Genomic DNA, 16,495 nt, shown 5'->3' on the forward strand with positions numbered 1-16,495 from the left:
AAACGTTACCATAAACAAAACTCCTCGTTCCAACAATCACAAGACCTTTCATACTTTTCGAACAATTATTGTCAAAAGCAACATAAAAAAAAATTCGCCATGTGCGTTCAAAAGTTGGCCTCTGAGTTCCCGTCCAAGTTCTGCGCTTCTCTTTTCTTTCCTTCAGCAACAAACAATTAACATATCAACCACAGAACGGTACTCTAAGACCACACTATATGTTTCTCAAAGGCAGAACAGTTACTTCACACACTTCAAGTGTTTAACGGCAGTTGGCACGATGATTTTGGTACCCTATCACCTGTTACCATATCATTTAAATCGGGGGGCCACACGATAGAACAAACATTCTCTCGGGGGCCGGACAAGTAGATTGAGGAGAAAGAAAAATAGAGAGAAATAAATTAGAGAAAGAGTGGGAGAGAAAAGTAGAGTAGGTGGACAAAGAAAGAGAGAAATGGAGAAAAAAAAGGGAGAGAGAGAGAGAGAGAGAGAATGTGTGAAACAAAATAGATAAAAAGAGAAATAGTAAGATAGGCGGACAAGAAGAGAGAGAAAGAAAGAAATCCAAAAAGAAATAGAAAGAGAGTAAGAGAAAAGGGGAGAAAAGGAGCGAAAAAGAGAAGGGGAAAGGAAACGAGAAAGAAAGAAGAGAGAGTGAAAAGGAAAAAAAGAAGAGAAGAAAAAGTAAGGTAAAAAGACAAAGAGAGAGAAAGAGACAAAGAAACAAAGTAAGAGAAAAACAGACAGAGAGAGTGAGAAAGAGAGTGAGAGAAAAGTATAGAGAGACAGAGAGGAGGGGGGAGAGAGAGAATGTGAGAAACAAAAGAGATAAAAAGCCAAAAAGTGGGAGAGGCGGAAAAAAGAGAGAGAAAGAAAGAAATCCTAAGAGAAATAGAAATAAAGAAAGAGAGAAGGAAAGAGTGAAGGGTAAAGCAAGACGGAAAGAAAAGAGATGCAAAGAAAAATAGTGAGATTGGGGGAAAGAAAGAGAGAAAAAGAAAAAAATCTAAAGAGAAATAGTAAGGGAGAAAGAAATAAGGGGAGAACAGAGAAGCGGAGAAAGAGAGAAGGGGAAAGGAAGAGAGAGCGAAAGAAGGTAAAAAGACACAGAGAGAAAGAAACAAAGAGGAAAAAAAGAAAGAGAAAAAGAGAGACAAAGAGAGTGAAAGAGAGAGAGAGAGAAAGAAAGAAAGAGAGAGAGAGAGAAAGAGAGAGAGAGAGAGAGAGAGAGAGAGAGAGAGAGAGAGAGAGAGAGAGAGAGAGAGAGAGAGAGAGAGAGAGAGAGAGAGAAAGAGAGACAGTCATTCATAAGATAGAGAATAGAAGTGTGTTTTAAGCCTAGATTGAAACAGTTTCACTGCAGATTGAATCTCAGGTAGTTTTCTTCTTGGCTCTTGGGATCACTAGTGGACCAGCATTTTCAGAGCAAAGGCTCCGGACCGGAACATAGGGGGAGATTAAATCTGAGCAAGTCCACGCATGTTTTTTTTTTTATAACACCAACATTTAAATCACATCTTAAGCTAACAGGGAGCCAATGCAGGTTAGCTAAAATCGGGGTCATGTGATCAAACTTTCTTGTCTTAGTTAAAAGCCTGGTTGCAGCATTTTGTACCAGCTGTAGGCTCTTGATTCTGGACTTCGGGGGACCGGAGAGTAGTGCATTACAATAATCGAGACGGGAGGTTTTACATTCCCCTGACTGCAGGTCACTGCATCAAATTGTGTAATTCACACAATCTAGTTAATTGATGTCAATGAGAAGTAAACCTTTCTTATTTTCCGTCATATCGTAGGAGTAACCTTTATACACAAAAGTATATCACTTCTGTTTGTAAGACTCATTTAACTTGCATTCTAATACTTGCAGACGTGAGTTGTAACAACTTGACCCAGAGCCCTCGGTGGAGAAGAAATGCAAACAGAATGAGTTACAACGAAGGGGAAGTCTTCGTCCGAGAAAGCACCGAAATGCTTTCCATCCCTCATCGGACGGTGAGTCACGTGCACGAGGCTTCTGCAGTCATTTCAGTTTGTTATCATTCTGAGGGAAGGAGTGATAATATCGTCTACCTTTAAGAGTTATTACCAGAATGTTTGGTTTTCGACTAGATCATTTGAGTAAGTGCGGCAGAAAAGTAGTTGTCATGAGAGTTAAGTGTCCAGAAGAACATTTTTCAATGTTCTCATCTCATCTCATCTCATCTCATCAGCCGTACCGCTTATCCTCATTAGGGTCGCGGGGGAGGCTGGAGCCCATCCCAGCCATCTGCGGGCAGTGGGCAGGGGACACCCTGAACTGGTTGCCAGCCAATCGCAGGGTACACAGGGACAGACAACTCATTCGCTCATTCACACCTAGGGACAATTTGGACCGGCCAATTCACCTGAAATGCATGTTTTTGGAACGTGGGAGAGAACGGGGAGAACATACAAACTCCGCACAGGAAGTCTGGAGCTGGATTTGAACCCACGACAGGTTCCCATGACATGAACTGTGCCGCACAAGCGCTAACCACTGCACCGCCGTGCTGCTATGTTTGCAAAAAAAAGCATGCCGTTGCTCGGTATCTTTTATTTTCCAGTAATCAGTCGAGTAACTGTAACATTCATCCATATCAGTAGGTGGCAGCATTATTTTTGTACACTATCAACCAGCTCATGAGGTAGTACGGGGAAATATATTTAACAACCCATTTTGTTTGATGAAACTGTTCAGGTTTGAGCTGTAAATATAATAAAATACATCGTTTTGATTGTTTCATGGGCATAAAAGTTTTGTTATTTATCTAAATAATGTAACGGTTGCCATGGCGCCCAATTGGCCCTGCCCATGTGGCACCAGCTGCAGCTTGTTAACAGATTGGCTCCCTGTCAGTATTTAAACTCTCTCCCCTTTTGGTTGATCCGTCTGCGAATCTCTGTTTTTACACTGCAAGCCCTTTTTCGCCTGTCCCGTTTTTTGTTCCTGTTTGTCTCCCGTTTTGATCTCGACCACGTCTGTTCTCCCGTACCGAATAACGATCCGTTTTTGATCTCGACCACATCTATCTCCTCTCCTGGCTTTCGACTTGTTTCCGATCCCGACCACGTTTTTGCTCTTCTATCCCGTTTTTTCTGTTCCCGACACCGCCATCGCTTGCCACAGAAGTTCCACTTCCGCATTCAGAGCGACCTGCTTCCCGCGTCCAGCAATCCCCGGATCGTGGGCGCAACCCCCTCCCTTTCTTCTAATAAATTTGTGAGAAACGTTACGCGAGTGGGTTCTGTTTCCGTTATGGTCTTGACAAATAAATTAAATCCAAATATACTGGAGGAATACTTGAAAACCAGACTGCAGTGAATATGGGTGGTCAATAAATTATTCTAACAAAAAATGTATTGACCAATTGAATTAAAGAGCTAAATGTATTCTTTTCAAAACTCGTCTCTCCTTTTTGGAGCACCACATACGTTTTTAGATCATTATGTCAGGAAAACGGGAGAAAAACCTTTCATTCTTTGTTATGTGTTAAGAGGAAAAAACACAATAAAAATGAAGTCACAATTTTTCTTATTGACAACTTCAAATAAATGAACTTTTCCCTGTAAATGGGGTTCGTCACTTCTTGGCACCCGCCTCCCACGCCTGTATGCAAGAATAGTTGTGAGATTGGTCTTAAATTTTGATATAGATTTAAAAACGTCTTAAAAATGTCTTAGATTTGGATGGGAAAACCCTGGGCCAACCCTGTTTAAACATATTTCAAAAAATGTTCCACGGACGGTGTGCCTCAAGATGTTTTATGGAAAAAGTGTGCCTTGGCTCAGAAATGATCGAGAAACACTGCTGTATAAGGCCAAATAAAGAAATAAATAGAAACAAGGGCAGCACGGCGGCTGGGTGTTTAGCACGCAGCCCCACGGTGCAGAGGTATGGGGTTCAAGTCAAGCTACCACAATCTCCCTGTGTGGAGTTTGCATGTTCTCCCCGTGCTTGGGCACTCTGGTTTCCTCCCACATTCCAAAAACATGCATAATAGGTTAATTGGCTGGTCCAAATTGTCCCTAGGTGTGAATGAGCGAGTGAGTTGTCTGTCTCTGTGTGCCCTGCGATTGGCTGGCGACCAGTTCAGGGTGTTCCCTGCCCACTGCCCGTAGTCAACTGAGAAGGGCTCCAGCACCCCCGGGACCCTAATGAGGATAAGCGGTGCAGATAATGGATGGATGGATGGAAATAGAAACTAAGCATGTATTGCATCTCTATTCCTGTGCATTGATTTAAATTTTTTTTAAGAAGTTCTCAAGATTGTGATTAATTCATTTTTGAACCCTTTGTGCCAATGCATCAGCCCAGCGATTATGACACATGGGGAAGACTAAAGGACCTGGCGAAGAAAACAACCATGAGAAGCAAGAGCAAACTGGGATTAAGCAATACTTCACTTAAGATGTCTTGTCCACAACTCTACAGGTGGGAATATTAACTGTATATAAAGCAAAACCTGTATTGGCATGCACAAATAGAGTAGGTGGTCCTAGAATCCCCTAGTATTCATTATAATTTTGGAAAACACTTTTTTTTTTAACTTAATTTCATAAGTATTTATCAAGCAGTTTAATAAAGTACAAAACAACTGCAGAATATTTGGAAAATATTTTAGTCTTAAAAAATAATCCTTATTAACCTTTTGCAGAATTTCTGAAAGACCCTAACCTTAAGCCTAAGCCCAAACTGAAATATTCGCCAGGTAGGTGGAAATTGACACCCTTTGTGCTGTAGTCTTCCATAACATTTGATCCATTGTAAACCTGATGCGTACAATTTGTTTGAAGCGTTTTTTAAATGAAATGAAATGAAATGAAATGATCTGCATTCATATAGCGCTTTTCAAGTCAATGACTTCCCAAAGCGCTTTACAATGTGCTTCACATTTCCCAATAGCGGCCTCGTATTGCAGCCATGTAAGGCGCTAACTTGCTTATTGGGGGTATTAGGGGTTCAGTGTCTTACCCAAGGACACTTCGAGCCCCACGTTGGGCGCCACTAAATGTAGGAGAAAGTGCAGGTTCAATATCTTTTAAGTCTTCTTACGTGATTTAATCAAGTACACGGAGGCCTTGTCATGAGGGGGAGCTCTTTATTTTGTCATCCAAAGAACTCAGAGACTCCAGACATAACAACGCTTTTATAGCTTCAATTTGAGTACAACCCAAAAGGCGGCCCTAGTCCTCAGTAACAACAAGGAAGATGCTGTCGTACCCTTATTAGGACATGTTGTTCGCCTCAGTTTGCTCAGAGAGTCCTCGAAGGTCCCATGCCCTTTTAAGGCTGCCAAGGACCTTCCCGAAATGATGTCAACATTCTCTCACAACTGTAAGCAAGTCTTTCTACATTTCTTTCTGTATCTATCCTACAAATGCAAGTCTATTTTCCACAACATATGTAACACGGAGGAGCCGGGATTCGAACTGCGATCTTTTGATCCCAAGACGCATTAAATGTGCATTGCTTTTCAAAGTATTATAACAAAATTGCATAGGGGCCCCACCAGGAGGAATAAAATGCTGATGAACGTATAAACTTTTTCGTATTTGATCCAATACCCCGGCAATACTTGAGGAAGAAGATAATGTGAGCCGATCCACTATTTCTTGTAAGTTAAAGTATGTGTTAAGAAATCCCAACTGAGTTCAAAGAGCCTATGTGCTTTGATCTTACTTTTTCATTGTATATATATAGGGCCTATTTCATCCAATTGGTTGTTGAACCACTCATAATTTATACATGTGTTTAGATAAAAGCAGGAAGCAACGTAATATGAAGTATGTAAACACTAAATTGAATCATTTGCATTGAACATTTCAAATAACAACGGGGCTAGTTCAGAAGTGTTTTATTTTTGCATGGAATTGTATAAATATCTTGATGAATACAATTTTAAAAAGGATGAAAACAAATAATGTACGGATTATTTATTTAGTCATTTGTTAGAATGTAAGCCTTGAGCGCGATGATTTTTGGAGGCACTCAGACAAAGATTGAGGATGGGAAAGATAAAAAAAACTCAGATAGATAGATAGAGAGAGAGAGAGATAGAGAGAGAGAGAGAGAGAGGGAGAGAGCAAATGAGAGAGATAGAGGGAGCAAAAGAAAGAGGGAGAGAGAGAGCAAAAGAGAGAGAGAAAGAGAGAGCAAAAGAAAGAGAGAGGGAGAGAGAGAGCAAAAGAGAGAGAAAGAGCAAAAGAGAGAGAGAGAGAGAGAGAGAGAGAGAGAGAGAGCGAGCAAAAGAAAGAGAGAGGGAGAGAGAGAGCAAAAGAGAGAAAGAAAGAGCAAAAGAAAGGGAGAGAGAGAGCGAATGAGAGAGATAGAGAGAGCAAAAGAAAGAGAGAGAGAGAGAGAGAGAGAGAGAGAGCAAATGAGAGGGATAAAGAGAGCAAAAGAAAGAGAGAGAGAGCAAAATAAAGAGAGAGAGAGCAAAAGAGAGAGAGAGAGAGAGAGAATGAGAGAGATAGAGAGAGCAAAAGAGAATGAGGCTAAAAGAGAGAGAGAGAGCAAAAGAGAAAGAAAGAGAGAGAGCAAAAGAAAGACATAGGGAGAGAGAGAGAGAGAGAGAGAGAGAGAGAGAGAGAGAGAGAGAGCAAAAGAAAAACAGAGAGAGAAAGAGAGCAAAAGAAAGAAGGAGAGAGAAAATCAGGCAGAGAGCGAGAGAGAGAGAGAGAGAGAGCAAGAGATGGATAGATGGTAGATGGGTAAATGGTAGATAGATAGATAGATAGATAGATAGATAGGTGAGTAGATAGATATGTAGGTGAGTAGGTAGGTGGGTAGTTTGATAGATGGATAGATGAAAATCTGCATAATACACAAAAAGCCATTTTTTGCCCCCACACACTGTGTAAGCAGTATTGATGGTCGACATCCTAATAACTCAAAACAAATGTCTAAAAAAATGCTTTATGATCGCTGTGATTCGAACAGGCCCGAGCTGGGACGAAAGGAACTGGCTGCCAGAAACAGGAACTCCATGATTGTCTTGGGACATCCCAACAAAGTGCACCTGCCTTGGCTCCACTGAATGCTGAGGTAGCGCTAACATCTGTTGATATTACACCATATTTTTTTCCCAAACGTGTTTATTGATGTAGTTATAAAAAAAGTTCAAAAAATGAAGTAGCTTGGATGTTCACTGTGGAAGGAAAAAAATACCGTATGATTATAAGCCGCACCCACCGCATTTTAAGAGGTAAACCGATTTTCTACATACACAAGCCGCACCTGTATATAAGCCGCATGTGCCCACATTTAAACGCGTAACAAAAACACAAAATTAACCCAAACCCGAGTTCAAGTCCCGCGATTGAAACTAAATGTCCTTCATTAAGGTCCACAGTCCAAAAATCACAGCCGGCGAATTGAACGGAAAATGATACCGGTACTTAAGGTTTAATGCAGACCTGCAGAGTCCGGGTCCCGTTGAAAATAATCCAAGTAAAAAAGTGTATATTTCCTAAGGTAAGGGTGGGAAAAATATATCAGATGAACACAGTTACTCACGCAACTCCTTTTTCTTTAACCAACTTCTTACCCCCTCTTCTTTGCTTGTCTGTCCCTCACCTTTAGCGGTCCCCACTTAAACTCGGCACCCCGCGTTTGTTCCGCCCCTCATTTTTCGTTCACCCGCAAACATATCAGAATAAGTGTCTAAAATAAATACAAAAAAATACATTACAAAAATATACAGTTGCAAATACATATTATACATGGGTTACACATATTTACAAAAAAAGAGGGTACACCGAGAGAGTTTTTAAAGCTTTAATAATAATAATATAGCTTGGACAGGGCAGTTAATGGTAGCAACACTCGAGCGCCGCTGGCGGCCGTTAGAAAACATAAATTTGCCGCATCACTGAATAAGCCGCAGGGTTGAAAGTTAGGGAAAAAAGTAGCGGCTTATAGTCCGGAATTTACGGTACATGCAAATATAATTAAGTAGAATAATACATTTTCTTATTCAAATTCATTTTCTGCATTAAATTATTGTTGGTAATATTCCGATTAGAGGGATAACCACAAACCTGTCTTTTTTTCATTTTCTCCTTTTATACTTCTTTTTTTCCTTAACTTCTTTATACAACATCATAATTCGTAATATAATGCATCAAAGCAAGTGAGCCGTTTCAGAGCCGGCTCTCTTGAATGAGTTGAGCCGAAAAAGCCGGTTCTCTAAAAAGAGACGGACTTCCATTCACTACACAACCACCACGGAATGATGCATGATGGGAAATCCCTAGGCGGCAGACGCATGCGCACAGTAGCATCAAACCGCTCGCTTCGTTTGCAACGAAAAAAACTATGCCGAGAAAGAGGCTACCGCGGCGAACTCGTTTGACTTGATTGATTTGCCGTTTCGTGATAGTCGGTGTATACCGCATGGTACCCATAATTGACACATTTGCGTTTTTACGTACAGATTTTCTTCTACGTCGTACTCGTCTTAAAATGCATAATAAACGTACTTTGTACGGCAAAAACGTACAGGTTGACAGGTATGAAATTCTGTCGGAAATTACAATTGAACAGTAATCACACAATATTGAATTTGGATTAAATCTTCATTCTATCAGAGACTCTAGCCCAGCCACCAACTGTGTGCACCCCCCGCCCCATGTTTATTTTGAAAAAGTGATTTTAATGAATCAATCGTTTGGAGCAGGGGCGTCAAACTCATTTTAAGTCGGGGGCCACACGATAGAACAAACATTCTGTGGGGGGCCGGACTGGTAGATTAAAAGAAAAAGATAGATAAAGAAATAAGAGAAAGAGAAGGGAAAAGGAGAGAGGGCGGGACAAAGAAAGAAAAAGAGAGAGAGGGAGAGAGCGTGGGAAACAAAAGATAAAAATTCGTGAGAGGGGGAAAAGAAAAGGAGAGGAAGAAAGAAATCCAAAGAGAAATAGAAAGACAGAAGGAGAGAAAAGAGAAAAGAAAGCGCAAAGGGTATGAGGAGAGAAAGAGAAAAGAGAAAGAGAGAAAAGGAAAAAATGAAGTCAGGGCAAAAGAGGTTCAAAGACACAGAGAGAAAAAGGCAAAGAGCAACAAAGGAAGAGAAAAGGAGAGACACAGAGAGTGAAAAAGACAGAGACAGAGTGGGAGAAAAGGGGTGGAAAAGAAAGAGAGAGAGCGAGAAAGAGAGAGAGAAATAAATACAAGTATAGTGTCTTTATGAGAGGCACCTAGCTTTGGCAACATCAAATTGACATATCTCAACCTGAAGCTTGTTTTTCTCTTGCGCTTCTCTGAGTGTTGTCTCGCGTTTGACTCCTGTGGTTTAGAGGATGCAATTCGCCCCCATTCTCTCTCTTTCTCTCTCTCTCTCTCTCTCTCTCTCTCTCTCTCTCTCTCTCTCTCTCTCTCTCTCTCTCTCTCTCTCATAGATTTCAGGTCAGCCAAATACTCAGACCAAAAACCAGAAGAAAACTCACATTCCTCCACTTCATATACTGTGAATCATACCAATACTGTACACTTAAAGTGACTAACACTTTCCCTCCATGTCTTTTCCTTAAACCAGATCCAGATGCCTTCAGACATACGTGAGAGGAGACGTCGCAGAAGATTTAGGAGTGGAAAGAATAAAAAAGTCAAGGGATTCTTAATGGGAACTGATGTGAAAATCCAGAAGAATTGGTGAACAGTACGTGGGAGGAGAAGTGTTTTGTACATCTGACACATTTTGTAAAAAGACATTTAAAACAGCATAAACCACCAAATGTCAAGACCAGGACGGAGACAGGACCCACTTGCGTTAGATTTCTCTTAGTTTTATTGGAAGAAAGGAAAGGGTTGCACACACGATCCGGTGATCGCGGGAAGCAGGTCGCTCTGTGGCACTACCGTGGCGAGCGACGGCGGTGTCGGGAACAGAAAAAAACGGGTCAGTAGCCGGGACAGGAGAGCAAAAACGTGGTCGGGGTCAGAAACGAGTTGTAAGCCAAGGAGAGGAGAGGAAACGTGGTCAGGATCAAAAACAGGTCAGACAGGAGCAAAATAAAGGTTGGAGTCAGGGTCAAAAAAGGCTTGCCTAGTGTAAACTGAGGTTTGCAGACGGACTGACAAAAGGGGACAGACAGGAGTGGGTTTGAATAGGGACAGGTAGCCAAAGTTGGCGCCAAAGGAGCGGGCACGGGTGATGCATACCGGTAATCATGACACCAAATCACGGTTCACCGATCCCTTAACCGCATGGGTCATCGGGGCACTGATGAGGACGCAACTCTGGACAACCTTCTACACTGTTGACGGTCCCTGGCCTGTTCTTGTGTCTATTAAGTATGTGTTAAGAATGCCCAAGTGAGTTTAAAGAGCCTTTGTATATATATTTTTTTTACCGCACTTATTTGCTTTTATCTGACTTTGTTTTACGTTGTTCCGGCCACAGAGCGCATTAGGCAGGAAAAACGAAGGCTGGAGGAGAGAGTGATTACCTGCGCGTGCTTGTTGTTTCCTTTAGTTGTAGGATGAAAATGGTGAAAGTAAGAAACAGAATGTTTCAAATACAGTCCAAATGCCAACCCAGATTTAAAAAAAGATTACAAAAAAAAAATTATTTGAGTATGTCTAAGAGAGGCACACCAGCAGCTTGACGGTTCACGGATCCCTTAACCGCATGGGTCGTCAGGGCACCAATAAGGACGCAACTCTGGACAGCCTTCTACACTGTAGACAGTCCCTGGCCTGTTCTTGGGTCATGGAAAAGTTGGTACCAGTCCATTCCTTAATGTTGTTTTCAGTCTTCCTCTCCTACTGCCCTCTTGGACAGTGCCTTGGAGAACTATCTTGTCCTGATGATCTTGTGATGTGACCATACCACTGAAGTTTCCTTCTTCTCACAGTTGATAACAGTTCTTCGTAGGGTCCAATGTCAAGTCAAGTCAAGTCATCTTTATTTGTATAGCCCTAAATCACGAAGAGTCTCAAAGGGCTTCTCAGATTATTACACTATATTACACAGACTATTTTTCAGCCGACGAGAAGAGTAGGTTATTCATATGCTATGGGGTGCTTTTGACACAGTGCACCACAATTTCCTACTAGAATGGTTGGAAAAATGGATTGGTCTCTCAGGAACTGTCCTCTCGTGGTTCAGATCCTACCTCTCAGATAGGACGCACTGTGTTAAATATGGTGAAATGACATCTGAGCCCTTTAATGTTACCTGCGGTGTTCCGCAGGGTTCAGTGCTCGGCCCCCTTCTTTTCAGCATTTACATGCTTCCATTAGGTGATATTATTCGCAAGTACAATATCAGCTTCCACTGCTACGCAGACGACACTCAACTATATCTTCCGTTGGAGGAATCTACCACACTAAACTGTGGAAATTTGGAGGCCTGCCTCATTGAGATAAAAGAGTGGATGTCACTCAATTTCTTGCGTCTTAACTCTGAAAAGACCGAAATGTTAGTCATTGGTCCCTGTAATGGTATTGCACACCGTTTCGTTTGTCACATGGGCTAAGTAGCTGATTCCTAGAAGTCTCCTGTAGCATCGCATCGCCAAGGTCTGGATTCACTTTTACAGTTTTACTTCGAGAGTCCATGTCTCGCAAGGGTAGAGAAGATGGAAGTAACCAGTTCTTGCATCTTTGATTCCACTGCTATGTTCTTGTTCCTCCAGATGGGTTTAAGACTGACTATGGTTTCAGCGAATCCTGGCTATGATTTCTAGGTTTGACCCATCTTCTGATATGACAGCTCCAAGATATTTGAATTTGCTGACAGGTTCTAGCTCTCTGTGGTTGATGGTGATGTTTGTGAAGCCTTGGTCATAATACTGGGTTGATGCTTTGTCCAGGCTATTGACTAGTTCCTGTTTGTCTTCTGCCAACCTAGTTAGTGATAAAGTTAAAACTTATATGAACTCTATGTTGGCAGAATTACTCAAATAAAAACAAGCATTAAGGTAAATAAATTTAATAGCACTGTCCGGTGGCCCATCGGGGCCACCACCTCGGGCGAGTGCCCCGGCCACACTGCCCGCCCCCGTGTGTCTGGTTAACTTTATTCACACAGGAAACAGAAAAATACACCGGAAATGCGACTTCAAAATAAAAGAGTACAAGACTGATAAACGTACAAAAGATGCAATTAGACTGATTATTGAAACGTTACTTCATGTGTGTGTGTGTGTGTGTGTGTGTGTGTGTGTGTGTGAAAGATTGTTTTTATATTTAGGAATATAAAAACAAGTTATTTTCACACAGTGAATTCTGAGAAATGTTACAACCAAAACGACCAACCTATCATTAGTTATGTTGTGTACCCAATACTGACTCTACAACAATATACTGTATTATTTGATTCAAAGTTATAGTTGTACTCTTATTTACAATTATTTCCAGTCCATCTAATGTGCAATATACACAAATATTTAGCTTTAAATAGGTGGTGGTGAAAGTACAGTTTTCAATATATTTGATAAAGACGTGATGTTTTGTAAATACTTATTCAAAGATTGTACCTCAAAAACATGTTTGGTGGATATCTGCTGGAAGATAACCGAGAACATGAAAAGTTTCAACTGTGAAATATTTCTCTTAGGTAACTAAAACTACATTTAGTTCAGCAGCCAAATACGATCGGAATTTATCATTAACCATATTTTTTTTGTTGAGTTTTAAAAAATGACCAATTCATGAAAGATGGGGTGCGTGGTTTTTGGTGTCCTTAAAACGTTTAAAATGAAATACTTTCTCTATTAAGTATGTGTTAAGAATGCCCAAGTGAGTTCAAAGAGCCTTTATATGTATTATTTTTTCACCACACCTGTCTGGTTTTATCTGCCTTTTTTTGCAGGAAAAACAAAGGCAGGAGGAGAGAGTGATTACCTGCGCGTGCTTGTTGTTTTCTTTAGTTGTAGGATGAAAATGGCGAAAGTAAGAAACGGAATGTTTCATATACAGTCCAAATGCCAACCCAGATCTCAAAAAAAGATGTAAAAAAGAATAGTTTATTTGAGTATGTCTAAGAGAGGCACACCAGCAGCTTGACAGAGGCTGCAATGATGAATTCAGACAGAAGATGGCGTCAGCAATTAGAATATTTTGAATTTTTGGACATTTGCTTTTAAATGATTTAAAATGAAATATAAAAAATAGCATTCAACATCAACCCCCTCAAAATCAGGAAATCAACAGAAAATATTTGTCTAGTTTAGACCTTTCCAGTGTTACACACATTTCAGCATATTACCCAGTAATAAAACCGCAAATCCTGTTAACATTTTCAAAATTTCATTTCATCCTCATTAACTTACTTACACAATTCATGAAATGTTTGGACGAATTCTATTTTCAAAAATATATGTCATTTTGTTTTTCTATTTTCTATATCTTTGGCATGCTTGAATGCATATTTTTCCTTTATTTTGTATGAAAATAAAGTAAAATATTACAATAGATTTGTTTTGTTTTTGTATCATTGTCGTGAATATTACATTTTACAATAAATGGTTTACATGTGAGATCAACCAAAAATATGTCCCTTTAAAAAGTAGAATACAGATAAATAGTACTCAAACGTGTAGTATTTGTCCTCTGCAAGGATCTCTTATCAACACAGCTTAATGCATGGGTCTCCAACTCGCAACCTGCGGGTAGATTAAAGCCTCAGGATGATAGTTTAACGTTCTCGAATTCACGGTTGGGTAGGGTTACTTTAACTTGATTACTTTCAATTACTTTTGGATTACTCCAATACCAAATATTCTAATAAAAGACAAAATAAACTAAATATGAATAAAATTATGACTGGGCGGCACGGCGGTGCAGTGGTTAGCGCATGTGCGACACAGTTCATGTCTTGGGGACCTCCTGTGTGGGTTCAAATCCAGCTCCAGACTTCCTGTGCGGAGTTTGTATGTTCTCCCCGTGCTTGCGTGGGTTTCCTCCGGGCACTGCGGTTTCCTCCCACATTCCAAAAAACATGCATTTCAAGTGAATTGGCCGGTTCAAATTTTCCCTAGGTTTGAATGAGCGAGTGAGTTGTCTGTCCCCGTGTGCCCTGCGATTGGCTGGTAACCAGTTCAGGGTGTCCCCTGCCCACTACCCGATGATTGCTGGGATGGGCTCCAGCCCCCCCGCGACCCTACTGAGGATAAGCGGTGTAGCTAATGAGATGAGATGAAAATTATGACTCACAACACGTGGTAAGCTTTCTCTCCTGACTTTGATGTCTTTGATCTCCGGCAAAACTAACAGCTTGCCAACATCATTTTTGCCGTTCCTTGTATTCCGTTACTCCCCAAGCCTGCACAAAATTTAGTAATTTTATTCATATTTAGTCTCCTTTGTCTTTTATTAGCATATTTGGTATTGGAGTAATCCAAAAGTAATTGAAAGTAATCCATTTAAACCCTGCTTGCATTAATAGAAAGCTTAGTGTAATTACAGCCCACGCGATTATTGGACTCGTTCTTTACTAATTGTTTGATTTTCATATCAATTCTTAAGAAAAAAAAGACCTTTAAGATGTCACTTTAAGTTTTAGAAATAAAATGAAAATGGAATAATTTTTAAACATTTCAATCGTCGATATTTTTGAATGCAGAAAAGGTTGGAAAACACTTGTCTATGCATCCATGCGTTTATTTATGTGTGTACAATACTGCCCTCAAGTGGCCGAGTTGGGTACAACAGGAAAGGTCACCCAAAGAACAGGCAAAAAATGTGTCAGCAGCTGTTTTATTTTTATTTTTTACATCTTATTTAAAATTGACATCGTTTCTTTTTCTAGAGCGCAATATCACAAAGACTATTATCCTTTTCAAAATCGCATAAGAAAAAGCTTAGCGTTTGAAAGACGTTAATGAAAATAAAGGTTTTTAAATTCATTGTATTGGGGCTTAAATATTCAATGCACGTCTTTAATGGAAGGATATATTGTTGAAGTACTTTAAGTAGAAAAACAGACGAAATAATCATAAAAAAAAAAAAATCAGAAGTCTTTATCCCAGCCGGAAGTCTCATCAGGAGGAACTTCTGTATCCGGAGGAAAGATGTCAAAGTGACTGTGATCCATTGGTCCATTAAGCTGAGAGAGAGAGAAAAAAAATACTTTAAAATACTTGAGTACAACATGTCTCCAACCATTTTCAAGCTCTAAAGTACTTTTTCATACTCTTTAGTGCAAACTACACCCAATTGAATAGGAATTTCTAAAACAGCAACTGGATGGCTTGCTAAATAGCTAAATAAAGGGTGCTATATAGCTAGCTAAAAAAGTAAAAAGCCAACTATATAGCCAGATAGAAAGCTTAAAAAAGCTAGATAGATAGTTAGGACAGAGGGCAAAATTTAGCTTGATAATGAAGGATTTTATACATTTGACTATAAAGGATTTTATACGATTGAATACAAGTTCCATTTATTGAGTGCAATGAAGATTTTCACCGAGTAGGCTATAGTTCAATGACAGGTCGCGCCGTTCCGAATGCAGAATATTTTGTCTAGTTCTGTTGATAACACGACTCTGACGGGGGACGGCAGGCGATGTTTTGAGAACAATGACCTGATGACGTAGAAACGCTCTTCTCCGAGGTGGTGGAGCCCGGGGGGCTTCATTGGCACGCCCATGGGAGGAGTCGGCACACCCTCTTGGACGTGGGCCGAGAGGAGAAGGCTGGAGGACTAGAGAGAAGGCTTGCCAGAGACTCCGACGACACTAATTCGACTAATTCGGCCATTTTCGATGGAGTACACTTAAATTGCTAATTAAATTAAATCTGCCCCCGTGTGAAAATGTCGCCTATTCTTGTTCATCTTTTCCATCAAGAAATGAGCGCACATTGTTGGGTGAATGTAGTTTGTGTTTGGTTAATGGAGTCAAATAACTAATTCGAAAAATTTGGTAAAAGATACATTTTAATATTTAAAACCTAACAATAACTAGCAAAAAAGGTAAATTATTAGCTAGCATACAAATGATGTAAAAAGCTAGCTAGATTGCTTGATAAAAAGGTAGCAAGATCGCTAGCTACAAAGCTAAAAAGATACCCAGATAGCGAGCTAAAAAACTGCAGATTGTTTTACTCATTCGCTTTATTAAACGCATAAATTTGAATTTAGTTTAATGTACTTCCTGTAAAATATGCCAATAAAAAGATGAAAAATGAAATGTGTTGAATACATAGATTCTCAATTGTATTCTCTTAATGGGGTCAATGCACCATGGCCACATTCCAGTCTCAAAGTCACGTGATCCTGCTGTTTACTGGCACAGCTCTGACATTAAAAATGGCCGCCAAGCATAGCGAAGCATTCTTTTCCTTCGCCGATTATTCTCTTTTTTTGAAATATTTTACTTTCGCTAACATATTAAAGTACACGGAAGTATTAACTGTTGCTTTTATATGTGACAACAATTATGATTTTTGTGATGATGAAAGGAAGAGGGATGCACACTACTCGTTTTGTTACCGGCGTAAAATTTTCGGAAAAGGTGAAAGCAGAGA

At 40.1% G+C, this 16,495-nt stretch overlaps 2 protein-coding genes across 2 annotated transcripts in view; one reads left to right on the forward strand and one right to left on the reverse strand.

The window, feature by feature from the left end:
* Positions 1-13,426, forward strand: part of LOC148354335 (uncharacterized) — a 62,391-nt gene extending 48,965 nt beyond the window's left edge. Inside the window, exons 5-8 of the mRNA XM_088351873.1 lie at positions 1,874-1,998; positions 4,335-4,456; positions 6,965-7,069; positions 9,559-13,426. Of these exons, the coding sequence (XP_088207999.1) occupies positions 1,874-1,998; positions 4,335-4,456; positions 6,965-7,061 (344 nt within the window). The 3' untranslated portion in view covers positions 7,062-7,069; positions 9,559-13,426. The remainder of the gene's footprint in view (positions 1-1,873; positions 1,999-4,334; positions 4,457-6,964; positions 7,070-9,558) is intronic.
* A 1,339-nt stretch (positions 13,427-14,765) lies between these two features.
* The window catches only part of prkg2l (protein kinase cGMP-dependent 2, like), a 42,804-nt gene continuing 41,074 nt past the window's right edge, over positions 14,766-16,495 (reverse strand). Inside the window, exon 20 of the mRNA XM_088351020.1 lies at positions 14,766-15,075. Within this exon, the coding sequence (XP_088207146.1) occupies positions 14,980-15,075 (96 nt within the window). The 3' untranslated portion in view covers positions 14,766-14,979. The remainder of the gene's footprint in view (positions 15,076-16,495) is intronic.

The sequence above is a fragment of the Urocampus carinirostris genome, chromosome 13, assembly GCF_059441175.1.
Source record: "Urocampus carinirostris isolate Australia breed hairy pipefish chromosome 13, RoL_Ucar_1.0, whole genome shotgun sequence".
Classification (NCBI taxonomy): Eukaryota; Metazoa; Chordata; class Actinopteri; order Syngnathiformes; family Syngnathidae; genus Urocampus; species Urocampus carinirostris.